Here is a 25,516-nt window from a genome sequence, read left to right on the forward strand (position 1 = left end):
TTGCGTTTGGTACATAGTGATGACACTGAGGTGCAAAAACATGCTCTTCTGGAAATTGATTTGTTGCAGTAATACATGGTAGAAAATTCTGTCCCCACAAATAAACATGTGTCATGACTTTTTGAATAAAAAGTATGTGTTAATCTTCTGGCACTGGTTGTGTTATGTTTGATTAATAGAGTTCATGAAGGATATTTGTACATAGCACTTTAACTATGTAATAATTGGAAGAGATACATTCTTCATTTGATTTGCAAGGCATAAGTTTCCTACCTGACATTGCAATGCATCCTCTTCTTCTGTTTGATTGGCATGTGGTACTATAACTATAAATATATGAACAATGCCACATTCCTTGGTACTCAGTGTTTGTGCAAGTTGTTTGCCACATAATGTCTTGGCCATATTTATCAGTTAGCAGTGGAGTTTTGTTGTTGATTATATTTTCAAATCTTCTACAATATAATCTAGAGGAATGATGTTCTTGAGGTAGAAATAAGATTAAAGCTTCTTTGAGATAAAGTGAAGGCTCAACAACATGTTTTTTACAGAGGTCCAATAATTACAGTTTGTGAAGGAAGTAAGCTTAGGATCAAGAGAATTAGTGTACCAGATTTATGTGCCAGAGATGTTAGTCATGGGGCTGAAATTTGGCAGTACATTGTATATTATCAAGCTGCAATATTACCATGTTGCAGTGCCGATTTCACAGTACTTCCCTTAATTCAGTTTCTCTAAACATTCCACTAAAGGTTTATTAGCCATATATGTTGGAGTACAAAATTAATGTTATGATAAATTGTTCTCTGATGAATTTCACACTTTTATAGCATGTTGTTCTTGCTGTGCATCTACTTGTTTGTTCACTACAGTTTCAGCTAACAACATCTAGTTAAACAGTTCGAAGTTATATTAGGTAAATTTAAATACGAAATGTGTGTTCCAAAAGCTTAAAGTTTGAGCTTCCTCCTCCTGTTCCTCCCTATCAAATGTGTTACAAGATTTATTCGTATTCCTTTATTAGACATATCACACCTTGACCTAGTGTTTGCAATGTACATTGTCTGGCTTGGAAGCTATTACCTTTTACCATGAAAAATACAGGTTGTGTGTTTCAAAAAAAAGAATTGACTGTAACCAAAAGTTACTAAATGCACATTTACAGAGTATATCACAAGAAAAAAGAAACATTTCTTGTAATTAAAAAACAGTGAATATCTTTTTTTCATGTACAATAATGTTCTCTTTCAACAATTTTTAAATAGGCATTGTTTCATTGTGTATGTACAACAACATTTTTCAGATTGCCAACATTTAAGAACTTTATTGAAACTGTAACTATAATAACTGTGTGCTAAGAGAGTCACAATACGTTTCTAAATTGTATTATAAATGTGTAAGTTTACGTAAGTCATTCTTGGATGTTTTTCATCACTCTTTTTTTAATACAATTTGTGTCAGTTTGTGATGCTCTAAAATGTCTTTTGGTCAGAGTTCATCTACCAGTTTCGCTCTTGCAGCTAGCTTGCATTTGAATGCAGGTTTTCTCTGTCATTTATCCTCTTCCTAGTGACATGTTTCTGTGTGCATTTTTCTTTCTTGCTCTATCCTTTCTGCAAGCTGCCATGTGTGACAACACACAACTCTGTCACAAGGGCTGTCTTTATTAGAGCTTTATAAAGTATCCTTTATGTACAGATGTATATGAGATGCATATACCATTTTCTTTTTTTTTTTTTTTTACACACAAATTTTATGTTTTATGTTTTTATTGTTTTTTCAGCCTACAATGGGGATCTCGATGCTTGGCAAAAAGCCGGGCCGCCGTGTGCCCCCCTCTCCCACTCCTGACTACCCTGGTCTAGAGTATCCCCCTGTGTTCGAGCCTGAGACGTATACGCTGAGCGACGCTAGCAGCCTGGCTCGCTCCCGTGCCAGGCAGCGTCCCCCCAAGTGAGATTCCCTCCTACACCCCATTTATTTGCACCAGTCAACTGTGGTACAAATCTGAACTAGCATTCCTTGTGTAGACATATCAAATTGGTCAGTCACCTTTAACGGGTGGGCACTTTAATTTACTTAATGATGAAACTGGGCTGTACTATTCCAACAAATTGTGATAGGTGTGACATATTTAAAAAATGTCATGGGACTAGGTGTCGTACAATTTGTTTGTGCATGTTGCATGCTTATTCAGCTGCTTCTGGACTTTTGCCTGACATCCAATTGAATAATTTTATTGCTGAGAATGAAGTAATTGTGCGCTTTCTTATAATACTCCAAAACACGTCCTCAGTAAAATTTCTGTAAGATGACTCACTTGATTTACAAGATTTTAATGACTGTAATTTTGCTTAATATTCAAGACTGGCAAAGGTGGTGATACACCCATATATTATATATAAAGAACAATGTAATTTTCTTACTTGGTCAGAATTTTCTGTTATGTATTTGTAGTTGTGGAGATACAGGGTACAGTTACACCTCAGTCTGGGAGAACTGAATTTCTGATAATTACTGCTATCTTTGTATACAAAGAGTAATTTATGTGAAACTGTGTAGTGATATTTTGGCTACATGTCTTACGTTGACTATTTAAATCAAATAGTTTATTGTACTTGTTGAGACATAGTTGTTATACAAACACAGTACTGCCCCACCATTCTTATCTGTAAATGTTTCAGTGTAATAATACTGGTACAGTAAAAGCAGAAGTTTGTAGTTTGAGAAGAGAGACGCAGATACGATCAGCATAAACTATACACAAGTAGCATAGTCCTGGCAAGAAAAATGATCAGTGAGACTGACAGAATTCCCAAACACACTAAAAATGGAATGGAGATGATTCCTTCAATAAAAATCTAAAGACTGGCAAAGTATGAACACATTAATGTGAGAATTATCTAAATATAAATTGTTGGGTCAGAAACTAGAAATGTGGAGTGCTGCATCATATCAGATTGAGGCTGTTCCCATCATTTGTGGTAAAATAAAACTGTCCATTGGCAAGTTTCAGAGTATAAGATGAATGCAGATTAAAAGATGAATTTCCAGTGTAACTAAATAAAATGTGAGGAGGAGGAATGGGTTGTACTTAGGTTTAGGGTTGCAAAGCAAGAAACTGGGACATGTACAGCTAAACAGTGGCATCAGAATTTGTCATTTCTCTGTACAGTGTGATCTGTAGTATATTAAGCACAGTTATTTTGTGAATTCTAATGATTGTATGGTATAAATTATTGTTGGACGCAACAAAGAGAGCCATACTTCATCACAAGTAATGAATCTCCATTGCTTGACTGTCATATGCGTCTCTTGTCTTTCAATTCATTTTGTGATAATGTATCAGCATACTTTTGTGCCAATGAGCACATTATCTTTTGACAACTAAATTTTCCGTAGCAGCTTTGAACAATTTAGTCTGTTCAAATTCTAGAAATTTCATTGAATAAATGAACTCTTTAAAGTTTTACTGCACATATAAATCTGCTTGGACACAAAAGTTGAATTTCAACAAGTATGCCTGTTACCATCATAAATGAAACATTTGGACATCGTGCCTATACTAAACATTTCCACCAATCTTACTGTCTCTTATATCGAGCAACTGTATCATTCACAATACTCCACAAATTATATGATTGTTGATCTCAAAGTCATTATGTATAAAGATGAATAGTGGTAAATGCATGAAAGTTTATACTCAGATGGCACATATAACAAAAGGACTTTGTGCTGTGCTATTTTGTATAAAAATAGAAGTCTTACTCATAAAATGTGTGCAATATCCCAAGAGAAATTTTGATAAAGATGTATTTGAAATACAAATTATCATGCCACAAGGTTCCATATGCGTAATAGTTTGCAAGTAGACAAATGGCAGATAAGTTGTACAAAATTAGATTTTGCGCCTCTTTCTGAACATACTTGGTTTCAGTTAATGATTTTGATACACATTATGAACTTGGCCACTTCCTCAGCACAGTTGAGGATAATTGAACTAAGGGTGCAAGTAAATTAAGTTTATTGCTACTTATCTCAACCTCACAAACAGAAGTACTTAGACCATCATGTACTGATGCAATATGGCTGTCACTTAGTTGTGTATCAGTTCTTCTGCTGGAAAGTAAATGGGTATTATATTCAGGCCAGTGAATATTATTGGAAACTTCTGCTTTTATGAATGTAGTTTTTACAAATACTGTGGCTGAACACTTCTGTTATCTCTCTAAAAATCTGAGAGACATTTAACAGTACTACATCTATTGTCATGTTGATGTGAACTAATTTCATCAGGTTATTCAGTTCAACATAGAAACAGTAGAAACTGTATGATGGGGCAATTGAAATGTTCATGTTGGTACTCTTACTGTTTGTCTTTTGTCAGGCTGCAGTAATGATTGATTGCTTGCCTGAGATGCTGATCATTATAGCTCTGTATAGCTCATTTACAAGCTTTTAAAGCAGCTTTAAGCATAGGACAGATCACTGGAAGGTGTACATTCAGAAACTTATGAAAATTATTGAAAAAGCTTCTAAATACACATTTTGTCTTGAGATTAATTTCAATTTAGTGCAGGCTGATCAAGAACAGTAAATAATAAGTCCCTATTCTGTGAGAAGGTACCAAAGTAAAATTTCAGGTATTGGTGTAAATAATGGAAGACATGGTTTTAATTCCATGAGAGTTAACTGCAAGCAAACATGTTAGTACTGCACAAGGAGGTATTCCTACCAGTTTTCATTATAACATCAGTTAAAATATTTCATAACAGATCAGCATCTCAGAAACCTCAGACATTCATTCAATGTTACTTATGTGAAACATTCGCATATTTATGTGAAACATTTGCAGACAACTTTTTATGAACAGTAATGCTTTCCCAGATATATATGTTTGCTTGTTTAAGAAAAGGCTCCACAATGATGTCCAAAATTGTCACACATATATTACAGATGATGGAAGCATTGAGCTTGCAAGTGTAATAGAATAAATTTTTAGTACTGTAAGACAAAACTGAATATTTTTTGTTAGTCAGAATGTAAGTTTATTTTATTGACATTCATCTTCTACATTTAAAGATCAACTTGTGCCATATTAAGAGAAAAGGGCACAATGTGGTATTGCATCACATTTATCATATGTGCAGCATTGCCCAGATTATAAAAACCTACACTTTGTTATTTTTATACAGAATCATAATGTCAGCCTTATAAAATGAAAACAGTGAAGAAATCCCACTTAATGAGAATATCCTAGTGGAATATGCTCTATGACAAAGGAAAAATGTCTAAGCTATGATGGTTGTTTCAGAAGGTCTTAGATAACAAGTTTATTGTGAAGCAGCACTTAAGCTGTATCCTCTACACGATTAATATTGCTCAGTGTTCTTGGGTGTTAGAACTTCAGTAATTCCAAAGAAGAGTTAAATAAGAAAAGTAGTGATGAAGAAATTAAAATGAAACTTTTTAATAAATGGTTTATGTGCCTACTTTTTGGTTTCTTTGCAATTGGCCATTTTCATAGCACTAAAAGGTGTAGGTTCCTCAGAGAAAAATATAGCCCTGTTGTGCAGCTTCTTTCGTCTCACAAAGAAGTACCCCCCTTAAAAACTAATAATGTTTAATAAATTTACAATAGGCCTACAGTAAAATTAGGAGGGTTTTTCCTTTACAGTATTGTAACTTTGTGCCAGATTGCCAGCAAGTTTTATTGTAGCTTTGCCAAAATCATTTTGCTTCCATCATTTGTGATTTTGAAGTTAACTCACATTATGCTTTAGAAATAATTGATAACAATTAGCCTGTACATTTCTAGCTGCCATGTTGTATGTTCTCTGGGAAATGGATTGTGGACAAAACAGTATCTTCTAAACATCAGGACATCCTTGATTAAAATATTCATAAAACTGTATTTTCTTTACTAACACATGTCTCAACAAGAAGCACTAAGCAGATTAATCAAAAGCTTCATTATGTAACAGATTTTTCATTGGTTTATAACGTTATTTTTTACTGCTTGTTTGTCAGATTTAACATTTCTCACTTCCCTTACATGAAAAAGATTCACATAAATGCCAATTAACGAGTAACATTGGATTTCTCCTAACCAAGATAGAGGCTAACATCACAATGTAAAGGAACTTTTGGATTTTACTTGCTACTCCAAATACCTCCAGGATCTCCTCCTAATTTTCATTGTCAAGATGACTGCACAGTTGAGTGCCCCAAAAACCAATAATCATCATCATTGTCAAGAGATCACATCTTCTAATATGTATCCAGTGGAAGCCTGTCTTTAACACCTTCAGTTGTCTTTCCTGTTTTCTTTTATCTGCTGTCCTAACCATTTTATGAATAACTGGAATTAGTTTGCTGAATAAGTATGTGTAATTCTTCTATAGTTCAAGAAATAAATTTTACACACCAGACTTTGATGTAGTTTGGCTGATGCATGTAACTCAGTTTTGCATGATTTTTCTGCACGATGGAATATGCTGGTAACTTTTGACTTGGCTTTTTTATTTCCAGAGTTATGCATGCTGTATTGATAAAGACTCTGGTGCACGTGAGAGCCAAATGTCAGAATAATTTTCCACCCTTCATCGTCCCCATTGCAGATGTCTTATGAATGTAAATCTACGATGTTAATTTTAAAATGACTGTAAGAATCAGAAATGTATAGATATATTTACACTATAATATTGTAAAAAAAAATTAAATAAATATGTTTTATTGTTTGAATTGTAAATGTTTAACCCACAATGACTATATTATGGTTGCACAGAAAGTATGTGTTTTGTTTCTTGTTATATATTGTGAAACTTTTACCTTAAATATGTATTGTGAAACCTTTACCTTATATATGCTTGCAAGCAATGTCACACTTGACATAGAAACCAGACGGTAACAGTGCTTGATGATCACTTGTGCATTACATTCACATTTTACATGCAGACACACAGCAACGTGTATTGGTGAAGAAAACATTGTGACAAACAATCTGAGCATCCAATGACAGGTAAGCTTATATTATAGAATTCGAGAACTGTTAGTTGAATGTTTATTTTCATATAAAGCTGTAGAACATCCGTGACAACAGATTTGTTGTCTTGCTTGACACTGAGTATGCCAAGTTTGAGCTCCTTGTATCACTAATACCATAACCAAGTTCTAGTTTGATTCATTAACTGTACAACAGAGCAGCTACTGCCATGATCACCCTTGCTTACCCAGTGTAGATATTTACAGTTTTGTTCCACTAGCAAAATCTGCACACAGATATGGAGTTTATAAAATTCCACACAACATAAGTCTATTTACAAAAGTCAATTTTTAGTGGGTAGCACACACCATTACCCTACCCCTCCTCAGGAACCATGTTTCTCTGACCTCTCAATATGTACCCCTCCATTGTGGTTGCATCAGTGGTGTGGCTATCTGTATCACCAAGGCACACAAGCCTGCCCACCAATGGCAAGGTCCATTGTTTTGGACAGGGCAGGGGGGGGGGGGGGGGGGTATAGGTTTAAAACAGTTCATTGAGATTTTCATAATAAAATAGGAAAATACATAGATCCACATCTAATTGATTATATTATGAAATCCTCAATGTACCATTTTAAATCTGTAACCTACATGTGCAAACAAAAAAATTGTGTAGTATTTCTGGACGCCCCGCGAAGACGCTTTGTAACTAAGGCAAAACTCTGGGTACACAACATAAAAGAAGAACTTAATGTGCAACATGCAAAAAGAATTTTTCTTATGAACTAATGTAATTTATATACAGCTTTTGCAAAAATGGCCAGCACATGAAACTTGTTAAAATGTCTATTGAGGGAAAGTATGTGCTCAGTGTGTTATGAGAACATTTGCAATTGTTCTTACCATGAGTAATGAATTTCCAGTTCTTGGACAGCTCATTTAACTGACAAAACAAATAGTGGAGATGGAAGTTAAATAGCAAATCATGAATGCACCAAAACATACCACATCTTGGAATCTCTCACTACTAAGTAAAATAAGGCTCAAGATATTTCAAAAGTACAATAGCTTCATTCTCTGTGGAACAGATAGCTCAACACAAATAGAGGAAGAAATACTTTAGTTTTTTAGTGTTTGGTTGAAGAAATCTCTTTGGGCAGGGCAAAATGAAAATGATTAGAAACAGGAAAAAACTAAGTGCTGTATTACTTGATGAGTCGGTCATACATTTTCCAAATAATTAAAATCAGAATAATGTACAAGGTAAGTAATTCATGTTTGCAACCATAAAAAGGTGGACTCCTTCAGGAAACTGAAGAACAATTCCGATGGATGTAGTGTTGTTGGCTACTGTCAATGTTTGACAAATAAGAAATATGTGGTGCAAAATAATTGCCAGTTGAATCATACTGGGTGTGAGAATTACATCAAAATGGTGTTATGGGTGTTTATTTCTCCCTGCCGGAGCCACAGTTTAGGATCGGAACCAAACTTGGACAACACTCCAGCACAACTTGTAGTATACAGCCTACTCTATCTGAAGTCTATATTCCTGTAAACCTATGAAGTCTATATTCCTGTAAACCTATCTTGTTACCTTCATCCAGAAACTCGACTCTCTTGATAGTGTGATATAAAGACAAGTTATTCAGATGCAGTGGACGCTAATAATATTTCTTGACGAAACACGTTTTAGTGTAGTTTATGCTGGTACTAGATCACAAAGAGCCATCAAACGTAACCAGAAGGTTAAACATGGTTTCCTTAAGTGTTCTATGCAATGTCAAGGAACCTTTAGAGCTGCGAGCATAAAAATAACTCACGAAAATGCAACACTGTTAAAATTTTTTCTTTCACCACAAAATTTATAACAGATCATCTACTATAAGAAAATTCATTTTACAGACTTACAACAGTATTACATATTCACAGGAATGCATCATGTGGTCATCAGCAATATAGTACTTGCATTGCAAAACAGTAATAAGGCAATCAAAACACAGGTGTATGTGTACTTACTTGATTTGGAGAGAAATTAAGAATTTTTCACATGCAAATCAATCTTTGGTTTGGTTGAAAACTCCCTTATAAATTAAACTTTGGGAAAATCTAGTACATCCATGGAGTTTCTTGTGATTTCCAGCGTGTTGGCCATGTCTCCTATGGCCATTGTTCTGTCTCTGCCAGCAGGGCCTCAATGCTCTCTGTTCCGGTGCATGTTGTAATGTTAGCCTCCAACACCTACACTTATGTTCTGTAATGTTAATTGTCACACAATTCACAGGTACAAGCCCTCATACAATCTAGATAATCTCTGGTAGAAGTGGCAAATAAAGTATGTATGTTTTTAATTTCTAGTATTCTGACTGACTTCCTAAGCTCATGCCAGACAGGAATGCACAGATCTTTGTATTACAATATGGAACCTCAGTTTGCACTCTTGACAATTATATCCATAGTTCATAGTCAAGCAATGTGAATTACAGTTCTTCTGAATGATTTTATTATGTTTAATGAATACCATTAAAGAACAGTACTAGCAGAGTAGGCCTGTATTCTGATACAGTATGGTACACTTGCGAGAGAAAATTCTCTCGGGATTCTAAAATGAAATCTAACTTTTGAATTTTACAGTTTACTGCACATTATATTCAATTTCCTTATTAGTGAATAAAGGTTTCTGCGTTCACGATTTGGCGCTTTCCGAAGAATCAGGTTGTATGTTGATACAATAATTAAGAGTAAATTTATTTCAGTTCGTGTATTGCAAATTATTTTCATTACATACCAAAACTGCCACAATAGTAGTAGTAGAAATTGTAAATCATATAGTAATCGATTCGCCAGTAACGTAAAGATTAACACCTAATAACATGGGACATATGGCAAGTAAGTGTCCGATTTCCGCGTGACTCAAAACTTAAGAACTAGCGATACGAGGATATAATAGCCAAATCACAGAACATCAATTTTGCACTCGAATTTTAATACGTGAGCAAGTGGTTACAGAATGTTCACGATACAATATCAACTAGACACTTCTAACAGCTGAGCAAATTATTAGCACGACGAAGATCAGTAAGATACACTGGTGTGCTTGATGCGAACAAGCTGAAGTAACAAAATCCATTTCTTCAGATTTAATTTTCTTAATTGTGCCCGCAAAGAAGTTCTGCGTAGAATGCAAGTCTTAATCGCGCAAGTAGTCTTTTGTTTCAGATTACTGCCAACTTTACAAATTATAGATAACAAAACCGGGTGCACTGTAGTTGCTATCTGAATGTCACGTTGCGCTGTTATGGAAATTGTGTTATGCAGTAATTCAACAGTGGGCGCTACTTACAACTCTTCGAGGAGGCAACTTACAGTAAAGACGCGAGTCATCTCTACTCGTACGAATGTAAGGTACGAAGAACAAATCAAATCTGTAGTTCCAGCACTGCGTGAGAAAAGTCGGAATTTGACCCCACAGCGACGCTACGTATTGGACGTAGAACAAAGTTTGACACCTACATATCGTTTAACACTGAGAATAATTTATGTAATCTGTTTTACATGAATACGATATTCCTATTTAATGACATGCCTGAACCTCAAGCTTTAGTTTCACAACACAGCTTGCTCTCACTGCGACATAATTCGCTAATGTTGGCAGAAAGACCTTCATCTAAAACTGTTGTGGGAGCTCGAAGGGCATAATTTATTGAGTTTTCTCTTCATACACTATGAAGCTGATCTGCACTTGATAATAGTATATCTTTTGACATAAATGGTTTCATTTCCCCAATGATCCGAGCAATCCCCAAATTGAGAGTCGTGACGAGTGATGCGTTTTGTACTTCAGTCGTGAAAAAAAACACTAGCATTATTTTATTATGATATTATCAATGCTCACATTGTTGTGCACAAACCTCGATTACAAAGCCATATCCTCTATTAAAGTTCAGAAATAAATAATTTCTGAAAGGTGGCAACACTTTCTTGTGCTACGCACTTAAGATATTTATTTAACATGTTTCGCGGTATGAAAAAAATAGAAACTCATAGGAATACTTATTAATTACATATACATGAGCGTTTTAACACGGGGAGGGAAACTTAAGGTAGTACTAACAGATTACTGCTAAGCCGAAATGTGCAGCTCAAATCTTGAAGGGGAAGTCCCGAATGACGAAAGGCATTGTGAGGTACGTGTTGGGGAATTTACTTACAGTGGCAGTTGCTGATCATAAAGGTCGAAACGTCCAGCAAAGTTGGTGTTGCGTGGAAGGTAGGCATATAATTCGTTCATTCTCCTGGTGTATCAGTGAATGATTTAAGCCTTTAGAAAATGGCAGGCATTCGTCGCACTTTACATCCTTACATGATAATGTACGTTACTGGTGTAAGTGTGAGTAAAGGGGTTTCTTTGTTAGAAGGTGCAGAAACACGTGCTGCTATGGTTATTGTTGCAGTGTAATATTTAGTGTGAAGTACTAACATTCACATAGAGCCATCCGTGAATTGTGTTATAATGTCAATTAATATTAGTACTCATAGCATTCATGTTCGAAAGAATAGTATCAACAACTCCTTCAGAACTATATTGCCGCAGAAACTAATTGTTATATAAATTGATATGCATATCTACTGTGTGACTTGCTATCGTCGCAGTACATTTTAGATTAGGAAGGTCCTGTCTACAACCAATGGTTAGTGCAAGGACTTTGTTCCTACATGTTAAGAAACCTGCTTTTCTGGCAATAGTTTGAGAATGTGGATAGACAAAATCATTGGTCTTATGTCGCGCACAACTTTCCTGCATAAACGGTAGATCATTTCTGGTCCAGATAAACTTATGAGTTGACTGCTTCTTTAATTTCATGTCCAGATTGTGTGGATTAGCCTGATTTTTATAGAACATTTAGCTTAAATTACGTTTTAGAAAACGAAGAAAAGGTAATCCAAATGGTACCAAACTACTGAAATGCTTGAAGCAAGAATAACGAGGTGAAGGAGTCCATAGGAAACTTAGAACTGGTCGAACGAAGTGATACCATATGTTCTATTGAAAGGACATGTATATACAAATCAATATGAAGTAGCTTCAGAATAAATGGATAGAGACTTGTTTAAGTAAAATGAAAATATGTTGGTCCCTGGCGACGGTCATATGTTGAGTATGTTGTAGTATTAAAATTTCCCATGGCATTGTATTTCTGTGACAACAGTTTTAGATACTTTATATGCATTTGCTTCCTGTAATATTTGTAATGGGGCTGATAACCTTGGCGTTGAGTGCCTGTAAGCTCCCAATGCTCCTACACACACTGCATTTCCTTTCATCTGACACCGAGATTATGTAGTTAATAGAATAATGGAGAAACTACAGCAACATTTATATATGTGTTTTTTCAGGAATCATCTTGCAATGATATTTTAACCTTTTTGTCAATATAATACAATGATAATAAACATCTCACAAAAGCATATACACAGAATATGTCAGTATGTTTTTATGAGGATAGGGCACATGGTTGGCTGTGGCCTTGCTGAAGTAGCCATCCTGGCATTTGCCCGATAGGATTTAGGAAACCCACAGAAAACCTAGATCAGGATGGCCAGACAGACAAATCCCATCTTCCCAAATATAAGGTCAGTGTGTTAATGACTGTATTGTGAATATGGCTTATAATTTTGTGCAGTTTCTTCATGTCTCTCAACATCATCACTGCAGATGCCATGAACATTCATTGGTGACTTTGCAACCATGATCATGCTGCTTGCCCTCACTTCAGTCCATTCTGAAAAATGACACCTGGCCTATAAATATGCTGCTGTGCCTCATGCACTTCACAATGTCCTCCCTTCTTTTTGTGTGGAGAATTTGAGCCAACATCCCCCTTAATGTGTAGCATTTTGATTTGACTAGAATGACAGGATGTTAAACGCCATGCACTCTCTTTGTAAAAACATTACATTATGATCATATCTCATAATGTTAAAGAGTGTTGTAGTTGTCCCCTTTCATTATTAACCCATAATCTTATTTGTACAAGTAGCCTAATTTATAATTTTGTTGTATATACAATACTTATGTAGTACATTACTTGTGAATTATGTTTCACGTTTGTTAAATATTTGTACTGTATCATTGTATTCTGTAATGGGAGGAGAAAAATGTGGAAAGAGCACTGGCCATAGCAAAAATATAAATATGTAGCCTACTACAGACATTACGAAATCCATATCTTTGTCATCAATTAATCATTTACTGTGTGCTAAAAGTGAAATTATGAGAATACAACTAAAATTTACCTTGAGCAATAATAAACAAGAAACACGTGAGGCCTTAATTGCGATAGCTCCGCATCTGCATTCTCCATATCTTGTTGTAGTTATATGTGAATATGAAATAGTGTTTCATTTTTCTTTGATGTGTTTGGAGAGTATTTATATTTGTGCATATTTACTCCAAATTCAAAACAAACCTTCCTAGCTAAAGTGTTAAAAATGGGGTCGTACCATTTTATCTTAGATCTGTTTCCTGTGGGAGAATCATGTACTCTCTCTCTCTCTCTCTCTCTCTCTCTCTCTCTCTCTCTCTCTCTCTCTCTCTCTACTTACACCCTTTCGTGTGAAGAAGTGTTTTTTTTTGTGTGGCAGACCAATCTGCAGCATAACCTGAAATCTTTAAGTTTTTTTATTGCTGTTGTTTGTACCATATTTAATAAATGCAGATATGAAGACATGCGAGCCAAATCCATTATTACCAGCACTGACTTTACATTTAGTACAGGTTTGTGTGTGGATAACAAAAGTCCTGGACTAAATTCAGAAAACCTGTTTTACATAATGTAGTAATTGCTTTTGAATATTTTGGTGTGTGTAATATTCATAAACCATAACAAAAATTATGCAGACATGCTTTTGAATATTTTGGTGTGTGCAATATTCATAAAACATAACAAAAATTATGCAAACATTTAACTAGTACAGAACAAATCCCAAACTGGGTTAATGCAACTGCTACACGAGAAGGGAGTCAGAATAGATCTAAGTAACTACAGAGGAATTTCACTAACAGCAGTTGCGTATAAAACTCTTCTCGAAAGAGCAGAGAAGCAACTTGAACCAAAAGTTGAAGAATGTCAGACAGGACTCTCACCGGGCTATTAATGTCCAAAGCAAACTGTAAACCTAAAGCAAATCCTAAGACATTAGAGAATTTGTAGAAAAAATGTAGTTGGCACATGTATTGTTTTCAAAATTAAGCCTATGACTCAGTTCCCAGCAAATCATGCTCCCAAATATTGAAAAAACAAGATCTAGATGTGAAAACACTTGCAGTCATAAAACGGACACTGACCAGACGAAACCAGTGTCAAATGCACGGAGAAACTCCCAGATCCTTTCGAAATCAAAATAGTAGTTAGACAAGATGAACTGTCTCCATTACTTTTCACTTATGGCCTTGAGAAAGTGACACAAATACGGTGCAAACTGAAATCAGCCCATAAAACTGACCAACCAATCACTTTAGGTAGAAGCAAGTTACGTGTGCACTGTGTAGCATTCACAGATGGTTTAGCAATAGTAACTCATGACATTGCATCAGCCCGAAATCAACTAGCTAGTTCCACAATTTAAATATGCAAGTGAAACCATTCAGGAAAACTACATCGATACAAAAGCAAACAAAATTAGATGCCAACGGATGGAAACTGAATACTGACTTAAAATCCAAAATATCTACAAGAAATGTTGAAAACATAGAGAAAGGGAAGAAAAATTCTAAGCCTAAAACTTGTAGACGAACAATACCGACTCGTAAGTTTCCCCTCCCCTATCAGCAAGAGTAAATCAAAATGGACATGATGAAATAGGTTGGCAAAACAAAAACTAATCTGAAATACGTAGGAATTACTCCAGAAGTTCAACACCGTGTAGCCTTCAGGTCCAAAAGGAAAAACCAAAGAGGAAGACTTCAGTCTGAAGAGATAAATAAACACTGCAGGAAGAGAATGAAAAAAACATGGACACAAAGAAAGTCAAATGCCCACCTCTTAAGTATTTATGTGGTCCTGATAGTCTTATTTGCAAATAAGAATAATAAATCTATATTCACAACATGTCAGTTGTAGTACAAGAATTTCAGGAAGAGGGCATAACATAAAATAAAATAATGTCAGTGGGTGATTCCCCTCACTGAGCATGTGTTACAAAGTAGTGCGTTAAGTCAGGGTGTTGGTGGTGTGAATTTACTGACGAAGCACTCAATTTCGGCTTTATGAGTCACAGAAGTGATGCATTTTGTTCATTGCAGACAACATTACTGGCCATTTATAATCTCTATTACACACTCTGAAACAAAAACAATCTTGAAAATTATTCACTGGTTCTTTGCAAATGGACTTTCATTGAAACGAATACTGCAGTTTTGTTCTGCAGAAGGCCTGACTCACCAGAAATTACTTGTGAGAAAATAACTGCTGAAATGGAAGTCACATATTACAGATCTTGGTCATATAAACTCTACAACTTCTGTCTCACAGGCAATAGTTAACTTGGCAGGTAGAAACTGTCAAAAAGTTAACATGGCATTATTTGCTGGGGCAGCTCTTCCCCGTGGAAGAAAGTGTTCATTTCACAGAAGCGCATAAGAGTAATAAGTCTTGACCCTTTTGTAGATGGCACTTTAAACAGTTACATATCATGGCAATGGTCTCAGTACATGTATCCCCCTTATATTTTGTTGCCAACAAAGACAACAGTATCATTCATAAAAATAATACTGTGTTTGTGTGTGATACAGTTATAAATTAACATACATAATTTTGGAAAAAGAGTCTTCAATCTGCACTGTTCTTAAAAAATATCTGTAATTGTCGTGACTTTGCTGTCGTGCTGATATTACAGCAATAATTGATGGTGTGGCTCTATGAAAAAACAAGTTATGAGGTTTTTATGAAGTTTATAACTGAAATCCGTGGTGATTTTTAATATGTGCCTGTACTCTTAAATCAACATGGGGTATACAGCAGAGTCTACAGTGTAGCCTGTCACATATAAAGCATTCATTCCATTCACAGGTGGAGAATGGTAAGGGTAAAATGGAGAATTGTAAGGGTAACTCTGTAAATTTTACTAGGGTTATTTTATATGTGAAGTCTGTGTCACATCCTTTTGTAGGTGACTGAGCAGCATTTTATGATCCTGTCTCACAGACTGGTTTTGAAATATTTGCGGCAGGTCTTGTGAGAAGACTGCTAAAGGTCTTGTCTGTAATTCTAAAACATCTTCCTCTGTGGAAGACTATCATCATCTTATTTGTTGCTTTGCTGATTTGCAGTCATAAACTTAAAGCAACTGGCAGTAGGTTTTGACAACTCATTTAAAGTGCTGGGCACTCACAAGTAAAATATTTAGTTACCCTAACCACCACTGACACACATACGTAAAGGACATCTTTGCCATCTATATGTATTTGGCAGTGTTGCAGTTTCACCCATTTCATTTCTGAAGGCAGTTTAGGCATCAAGTCAGAACATGGATAAAAACAGAACTATACAGCATTCAGCAGTAGCAGGCCAGAAACAATGTTTCCTTTGGTCAGCAAACAATGTTTTGAGCTCAGTGTAAATAGCTTGAGAATCTGTTAATGAACATAGTTCTAACTTTCATGAGCTTGATCTGACTTTCAACTTGCTATGTTGAAGAACACATTGGACACAACATGACAAATCATGCCAAAAGGAAGCTACCAACATCTCCAGTACAGCACTAACAGTTATATTTGTGAATCTGTATGCTATCAGGTACAAGATTGCAATTTTTGTACAAAAATGTGACAAATGTACATCATAGTAGTATTTCAACGTTATGTCAATAAAACAAGATATAATACTGTAGTGACAGTGGAAGAACAGTTAAGGTATTGTATTTAATGTACGAAGATTACAGATACACTAACTCTGCCACAAAGGAATTTATTTAGAAACTTAATGAAATTTTATTTTTAATAGTGTCATGTCACTTTACTAAAACTACCAGTTTTGTACAAACAGGTATCCTATTGGTATACAGCAGATGGTTTTTACTCTAAAAGATGAGCTTCCATCAAGTGAACAAATTATGTAGCTTTCAGGTGATTGATTAGATCTAAAAGTGTCTTGGGATCAACATGAAAAGAACATCAGTGGTTTACAAGACAATTTTCGGATTGTGACCCCAAATATATATTGGATCATACTATTTTTAAATTTTTGCAAGCAAAATATCATATGGTAGTATTATTTTGTACGGACACTCAACTTGTGTGTGCAGTATTTTAAAACAGCAAAAGAAAGCTATCGAGGTAATTACTCATTTTGAAATTATTGTTCTGCTTAAGAACTAAGGCCAGAGAGCTTTACACCCTCATAAATATTTTTCATTTTAATATCAAGGGATGTATCATTTGACTCCAGAATCAAACTTTTAACATTTATACAGGCTTAAATGTCCCTCCGGATGTTCAAGGTAATCAGTGTTTCAAACTTAAATAATCAATCAGTCAGTGTATTTCTTTTATCCTGTACAAGACAAACGGCATTGACGTTCTGTGTATTTTAAAGCTTCTATTACCTCTGGTAGTCTTCATTGCCTCAATTATTGCACTCCATCTTGTTTCAGACAGACTGTGAAGAGATTGAAAACTAGTGTGTTTAAATAAATCTGTCCATCTCTGTGGGCTTGCACTGAAGAAAGTGTACAGCTGGTTCAGACAGCTTAAGAATACATCTACTACTTCATTACTTCTTGTAGCATGTAATTCTACTAAGTTTGAAGTATGAGCTGCACAAAGAGAAAATGTTACCAGCGGATTAATTTCTCTAACTTTTGCGTGCATAGCTTTTATGTGGCTAATCATATTTGATCCATTATCAAAGCACTGACTGTGACAGTGCTGTAAATCAAATTCATGCTTGTTAAAAACTTCTGTGATAACATTACTAACCGCATCATCTGTCTTTTCTGCTAATCAAAATATTCCAGAAACCTCTCATTTATCTCATCATTAAAAAAAAATATTCCCTAAAAACAGAATATTCTGTTCGGTCTCTACTTCTTCCTTTTGTTCTAAGATTTTATTTATTGTATATCTCCATACAAAGATAAAATCTCATTCTGTACTCTCCAAGATAAACAGTGCTCCATCTTTTCATGTTACTCTTGACAGCTTTTAACATTAATGGTATATTTTCTTAAAAATATATCATATTTAGCCAGTAAGTCACCTAACTCCAAGAAGTTACGATTATCTGGCTCTCCTAACTGGTGACTACTTCTTCCAAAAGGCAAATTTTGTGTGGATAACAAGTTGCTTTGTTTTAGCAATAGTTTCTGGAACATGGAAAGCACTCTGCTGCATAATTGGCTTTGTCCATGACATCTCAATGCTAAGCAGTTATTTTTATGCAACAAACTTCTCATAATCAGGAAGAGTGGAGTATAGCTCTTTCAAAGCTGTTATTGTGTAGTCGAATCCTTGATCCAGTGTAGCTAACCTTGATGTAACAAGCTTTTTGGATTCATTCTGAAATACTAGCCATGGATTATAGAAGATTTTTTCCTTTCTGTCACTCCACACTAATCAATCCCTTTTTACCTGAAATTTGTTGTTACAGCATTTGGAATTCAAGTGATACTTGGTAAATACTCTACTTTGTTTGTCTACAATCTGATGAACTGTTCAAAGATCAGTGTTTGAAATGCCCTTTCTAATAATTCTGTCTCTGTTACTGTTATTAAATGGATATGGCCATTGTCCAGGATCACTTGGATTCCAGTCACAGTCTGTGGATACAAACTCAAGACTTCTTTTCTCTTTTATCTCTCCTTTGTCAGATGGCAAAATGCCTACATCAGATGCTGCTAGTTTAGGTGTTTGCTCAGAACAAGTTTCAGTTTCTGCTGATGTTGAAGGGTTACTTACATTCATCACAGAACTATGTTTTGGCAAAAAGTAATCAAGTATTGGGTTTTTAATTTTCTCTAGCTCTTTCACAAATTTTTCATTGCTTTTACATTTCTGTGATCACATCTGAGCAGTACATTTATGTGCATAACCATACATTATCCTGGAAATAAATAATTAAAATACATACTAAAATATGTTTAAAGTAACAAAGAACACTTTGAATAACAGTGAAATTTGTGGTAATAAATTATCTTTTTAAATTTTATAACGTACCTCAGAATAACAATGATATAATAGATACCTGTGGTATTTACATAAGCAAAGAAGGATAATTTTCACAAAAAGTTATTATCATTCTGCCATCAGTCCCAGTGTTCACTGAATTAATGAAGATAAGCACAGCACTTAAATCTGAAATACACTGCATATAAAACATCAGTGTTCGGACACTAAAACCAAGCATGAAAACATCGGTCATCGCAGATTTTGCCAATGCTGCTTTTATAAAAATAGCAAAGTCATAAGTGCTAGGGTCTCTAAATTCCTGTAGGCTCGTTATCGATGGAATAAATGTTATGCTTGTGACCTAATGGGCTTTAGAGAGTCGCTTAGTCAATGTTTGAAAGTATATTTAATTTATAGAAAAGTTACAATTATTTGTTGTTAAGAAACATGCCAAATGCTGGATGTGAGGATTTATCAATTGACCGTACAAGCTAGTGTGACAGGCGAGCAACCTTTCAATCCCTGAATCAAGATATTCAGCTTATTTGTAGAAAGAGTGGCTTTTGAGATATATTTTTAAGTTTCTGTTGAATTGATTGTGGTTCTTTATGTGAGAGCTTGCTGAATATCTCCCTGGCAGAGTACATACTCCATTTTGAACCCTAGACAAGAAGGCAAAGTCTACATGAAAATTATTGTTGTCTACAAAATCCATTAAAGAGCAAATGTACTGTGCAGTGAGAGTGAGAACACTAACACGCTTAAAAAGACTTTTGCAAGATACATGGTTATCTGCTTCACACTATATTCTTACTTATTGCTTCTGATAAACAGGTATTTTTTGTACTTTAGGTGAACTGCTGCAGAAGATACGAGTAATTGCATTAGAAAATGTGCAAAATAAGCCAACAGTCTTGTCTTTACGTCAACATGACGAAAATTATTTCTTGGGACACTATACTGATCATCTTCATTAATTTATCCTTGTGGTGACTCCAGTTAGATTCCTTAGAATTTTACACAGTGTGTGTCATTTAGTGTATGACTATTAATGTTGACTTATGGTGCTATTGCAATTATTGCTTTTTTTTAAGTGCATATTATTAAACTTCATGAGATTAAGGCTTAAACTGTAAGCTTTTTAAGTGTCTTCAGCTAAAACCTGGTCTGTGTCTGCTAAGATTGAGTTTGGGCTCGTGCTTCATAATCACCAACATTAACAGTTTGCAAACTGCACTTTAAAGTCATGAGAAGATTATTTATGTAGATAAAGAACAAGAAGGCTACTTATGTAGGTTAAGAGTAAGAGAGGGCTAAGTACCAATCCTTGTGGCATTCCATCTCTTTGTTCCCCATTCTAAGATAAATTTTGAGCCTGAGATACAGTTTTCAGTGAGACTAAGTGCTGTCTGTTTTGGAGAAAATACTATTGGTGCAAGAAGGATCCATCAGTGCTGTAACACTTTAGTTTTCCAAGTAGAATGTTGTGATTCACCTGATGAAAGGCTTTGGAGAGGCCTCAAAGTATATCAGCAAGATATTTTTTTCTTGTTTAGCTCTGCCAAGGCATCATTTGTGATGTATTATATTGCTTTCTGTGTGCAGAATTCTGTATAAAAGGCAAACAGAGATGCAGTTAATTATGCTCTGCTCTGTTCAGTGAGCCAGTATTTAATCATAAGCAATTTCTCAACACTTCTGAAGAGACGGGAAGGATAGTTAGCTCTATTATTAGGGACGGTTTTTATATCTCCAGTATTCCAGATAAGTGTTGCTACAGTGTATTTAAGTCCGCCAGAAAATATGCCATGTTTCACTGCTTGATTATAGGTATAAGTAAGGTAAACCTCCCCAACTGAATGCCTCATCATCGGATGTGGTATGGAGGGGCATGTGATCAGCACACCACTCTCCTGGTCATTTTTGGGTTTCTTGGCTGTGGAACTGCTTATGATCAGTCGAGTAGCTCCTCAGTTGGCATCAGAAGGCTGAGAGCACTCCATAACAGTCCTCTCACCAAGGAAAAATCCCTGGCAGTACCAGGAATTGAACCTGGGTCACCCACAGGGCTGATGATGACGCTGACCTCTCAGCTACAGAGACGGTCAATTGCAAAGATAGTTTAAGGGGGTAAAACTATATCAAGTCAGCCCTACATTTTAAAATTATGCTAAAGAACCGGCATAAGCAGCATATGGTCACATGAATTTTGTTGCTGGTGCATGCAGTGTCTGCTCAAATGAATTTAATGTAGGCTATCTCTGTTAGGTTATTTTTTTGTGGCTGCAACATTTCCTCACACTGTGAGGAAGTAATCATTTAATCTGATGGCCTGTGAGTTTCATCTGTTAACATTTCAGCCAAAGTTATTTTTACTGGGGAGTGGGGGGAGGCTCTTGGATTGCAACTTTGGTTTCTGTTTATTAATATTACTAATAGTTTTAGTGTTATCCTTAGACTTTTTTTCCAGCAAAGTGCTTGCGTTTTGCTGCTTTTATGATTGACGGAGGATTTTGTTATTCTGGTGGTAGTAGAGCTTCTACCATTGATTACAGCCTTTCCTTGGGATTATGTAGACTACTCATGTCCTAGCACAAGATACTTAGATTCCAGCAGTCACTCATCCCTATCCTTCTGTGTTTGATTTTGCGCTTACTTCTTTTAGAGGTAAAGGACACCCAAAATGCTGTAGGAATGAGTTTGAGAAATGATTCCATGGTACTTTCAGTTCTATGATCCGTACCTAGGTGGTCAGTATATTTTATTGTAAACAGTTGACCATTTTTGTCAGATAAACCATTGAGTATTGGGTTTACTGCTAAATCACTGCAGATTTTTGTATATAAAAACAAGTTATCAGTAGGTGTTCCACTTCGCCCTTCAGTCTCCATAGAGAATTTTACAATGGAAAACTATCAAGAAGTGGTCATCAACAGTTCTATGTGCCCATGGTCAGTACTGTCAGGTAGAAAAACAACACTGCAGACTCCGAAATCAGTGATCCTCCATTTAAATCTGTATAACCTTATTAAAAAATATCTATTTGATCATGCTTAAGACTGTTCCTGCTGGAGACCTGTAAACCATCAACATTAAAGTGTGTGTGTGTGTGTGTGTGTGTGTGTTTCCTGTTTTCCTGATCCACTATTGTGGCACAGCATTCACAAAGCGGTTCAACATAGTATTCATTAACGTGAAGGACCTGCACACAATTTGCATCTATCCTTTCATCCTTATGTGCGAAATATGAAGTTCAGCCTTTTTATTTACGGGGCTTCTATTGTTTAATGAAGGGCCCGAAATACATTTTCTTTAATATTGATGTCTTTGACCATGCTGCAGTATTCTGTTTTACTAGTAGCTATTTAAGTTGTTAAGGCAGCCACACACACTTCTAACAGCATGCTTGACAGGAGCACACATGTAAGCTTGCTTGCCCATGTATAAGATGAATTTGCGCAAGCATCACAGTTGCATACTTGTTTTTAACCTCTCTTTACTCCACATATCATGTTTTTATTTATTTATTTTCACAAGCAAACAAATTGGCTGTCAAATCCTGCATATTGTTACCCGAGCTCAACAATTTCTGATAAACAATTCCGCTCATACAAGCACACTTTTACATGTGTGCTTGTCAGGCATACATTTATGTGTGACTACCTTAACTTCATTTATTGTGCAACTCTGTCTAATGCATGAATTTACCTCAGGAGGCATGCTGGAAATCACTGGAATTGGATGGATGTCACTGTGGTCAGACTGGATGCTCCTGGCATTTAGATGTACAAGTAACTTCTTATTTTAAGTCTTCACATGTGATCTATTTTGTGTATGATAGCACTGAATGAGGGACAGTCCATCAATCCCATCCAAGTGTGGACATCCTTCTCCCCTGAGCAATTTTGTGAGTTCTGCATTAACACCTTCTTGAGAACATTTCATGCAGCACTTACTATATCGCTCAAAGAGTTACATGGTCTTCATGATGAGCAATCTTAACAATTTTCCTATCATCCTCAATTTTATTATGGCAATGGTCCAAGCTGTTGCTTGCATCACCCTACAAGTATTACACAATCTTCTTTTCCAGGATCCTTCCCCAAAAAGTCTAAATCACAGGTAACGTCTATGAGCCCTGCACTTGGCTAAAAAATACTAGTTACATGATATCTGTACTTGTTCTCTGTAATCACTTCTCAAAGAATTCTGCACTATTTAATATTGCCCTCCCATGCTTACAGCAATACTTCCTTTGTCTTCTTAAAACTTTTATCCCTACACTTCTTGCACATAATTCATTCTATTTTCAAATTGTTTCTGAACTTCTTGGAATGCTTTTGTCCTCAGTTTCCAAAGCATGAAGCTGTTGGACACAACTAGACTGAAACAATCAGACTTGCAACATCCCTTGGGTCTTTTCACTAATTTGTAAGGCTTTACTGTAATCCAGTCTTCTGGTGTTGCCCTAGCATAACTGCTGCAGACTGCAGCTTGCGAAGCTGTTATGTCTTCTTTTGCTACTGCCAAATCAGCTAGATAAATTGTTGCATAGCAGCAGTGAGAATCATTGCAACTCCATAAATGGCCAATATCATTCCTCGTGTAGATCGTATTACAACAACCCACATGAAAATTACATGGAAAGTTCTCAAACTGATTGCCATTCCTGATAATTCTGTGGCAATCTGCACATTTGTCCATTATGACAATCAAGCTGTTCAGGTTTAAAGCTTTTTTCGAGGAAATTAAATCGGAACAATTTTTTATATAATTATTTGTAAATGAGAATACTCTTGATAGTTGCATTATGCAATTCAAAGGTAGCTTTAAGCCTTAAATACTGTGAGTTACAGAATTTTTTATGAAGGAAAATGAAAATTATTCTTAAAGTTAACTGTATTTACGTGTAAGAAATAAAGTTATTAATGCAAGATTATGTTCACGGAATTTGTAAGATTAGTTCGTTTAATCATCTGTGTCAATTAGCAAAGGTTTTTCCATAGGTGCAGACATTTACTGCCACAGCAACAGAGGTTAGGTTAATTCACAACCACCATACTATTGATACAAATTGTAATAACATGTCACTTACATTATACTCAAAACTGTATAATAAAATTATGTTAAGCTGTTGTATTGAACCATGGCTATTCAGATATTGGTGATGATGTGTTGACACATTTAGACTATAGTCTTTAGGCTGTACAAGGTGTTTCAAGCCTTTAGGGTCAAATTGGAATGCCCCACAACTGATTGTATTGAGATAGGATATCGGTGGTCAGAAATGCGTGTTTATTGTGTTGTGAACATACACTGCATAACAGCAGCAGAGCTCATAGTAAGTGTTCAAAGTGCTGACAACCAGTCTCAGTGCATGCATGGCAGTGGTGCATGAATTTCTGCCGTACTCTGTAAAAAGATCCCTGGTGTCTCTAGTTCTAGAAGTTGTGTAGAGTAAGTCTATTTTTGGTGACCAGGTATATGCACTGTTTATCACCCACTGCAATACATGCATTGAGACTAGCAGTTATTGCTTTGAACAAGTACTATTAGTTACATTCTTGTTATACTGTGTATGCTCTGTATGACCATAACACAATAAATAAGCATTTCCGACCATTAGTTCTCTATCTCAATATAACTGGTTGTGTATCCACCATCATATGTTTAAGTTTGACCCAAGAAGTTTAAGATTGCTGTATAATCTATAAAAATAAGGAAACCATATGAAACTATACTATTGAAGAAGATGTGACTGAGAAAGAGAATGTCATTATTTAAAATAAGTCTGCATACTACACTGCAAATAGGAGTAATGCTGCCACTCACATACATTGTCATGAAAATAGATATATAAGAATCTCACAAAAATAATCTCATATTTGAAGATCGTAAGTGCCCCTCCCACACACACAACACAACGCAAGACCCAGTTTGCCAGTGACTGTGAACATAAGGCAGTCTAGGCACTGCAGGCATCCCAATTGCTGTCATAAACATAATACTTCTGAGAATAGATTAGTAACTATACTTTACCATTGAATGGCTGAATAATTTCAGCAAGGAACCTATGACATTGGGAGCAGTTGTTAGGCGAAGACAAATTCTGTGTCAGAGAGAGAGAGAGAGAGAGAGAGAGAGAGAGAGAGAGAGAGTGGGCACCACATTGATTTTGTGTGTACTAGAAATGCTTTAATAATGATTTAATTTACCAGTTATGTTAAATACACTTTATAAAATGGAAATTGTGTATGTAAGGGAACTTGTATAAAAATGAAACAGCATTTGCTTGTAGAATGATGCATTAGCTCTTCAGGAGAGTGAATTCTATTCTGAAAATCAGTGGCAAATTAAGCGTCT

The 25,516-nt window shown here is 35.6% G+C and overlaps 2 protein-coding genes across 4 annotated transcripts in view; both read left to right on the top strand.

Moving 5' to 3' along the window:
• The window catches only part of LOC124545493, a 127,152-nt gene extending 120,408 nt beyond the window's left edge, over nt 1-6,744 (top strand). For 2 of the 3 annotated variants that reach the window (XM_047124436.1, XM_047124437.1), the window contains exons 17-18: nt 1,784-1,953; nt 6,532-6,744. In XM_047124436.1, the coding sequence (XP_046980392.1) occupies nt 1,784-1,953; nt 6,532-6,631 (270 nt within the window). In that variant the 3' untranslated portion in view covers nt 6,632-6,744. The remainder of the gene's footprint in view (nt 1-1,783; nt 1,954-6,531) is intronic. The other variant, XM_047124438.1, reaches the window with a different exon arrangement.
• Nucleotides 6,745-11,016: 4,272 nt separating this feature from the next.
• LOC124545619 (actin cytoskeleton-regulatory complex protein PAN1-like) overlaps nt 11,017-25,516 on the top strand; it is a 50,070-nt gene continuing 35,570 nt past the window's right edge. Inside the window, exon 1 of the mRNA XM_047124566.1 lies at nt 11,017-11,257. The gene's annotated coding sequence lies outside the window, so the exon portion shown is untranslated. The remainder of the gene's footprint in view (nt 11,258-25,516) is intronic.

Source organism: Schistocerca americana, chromosome 8 (assembly GCF_021461395.2).
Source record: "Schistocerca americana isolate TAMUIC-IGC-003095 chromosome 8, iqSchAmer2.1, whole genome shotgun sequence".
Lineage (NCBI taxonomy): Eukaryota > Metazoa > Arthropoda > Insecta > Orthoptera > Acrididae > Schistocerca > Schistocerca americana.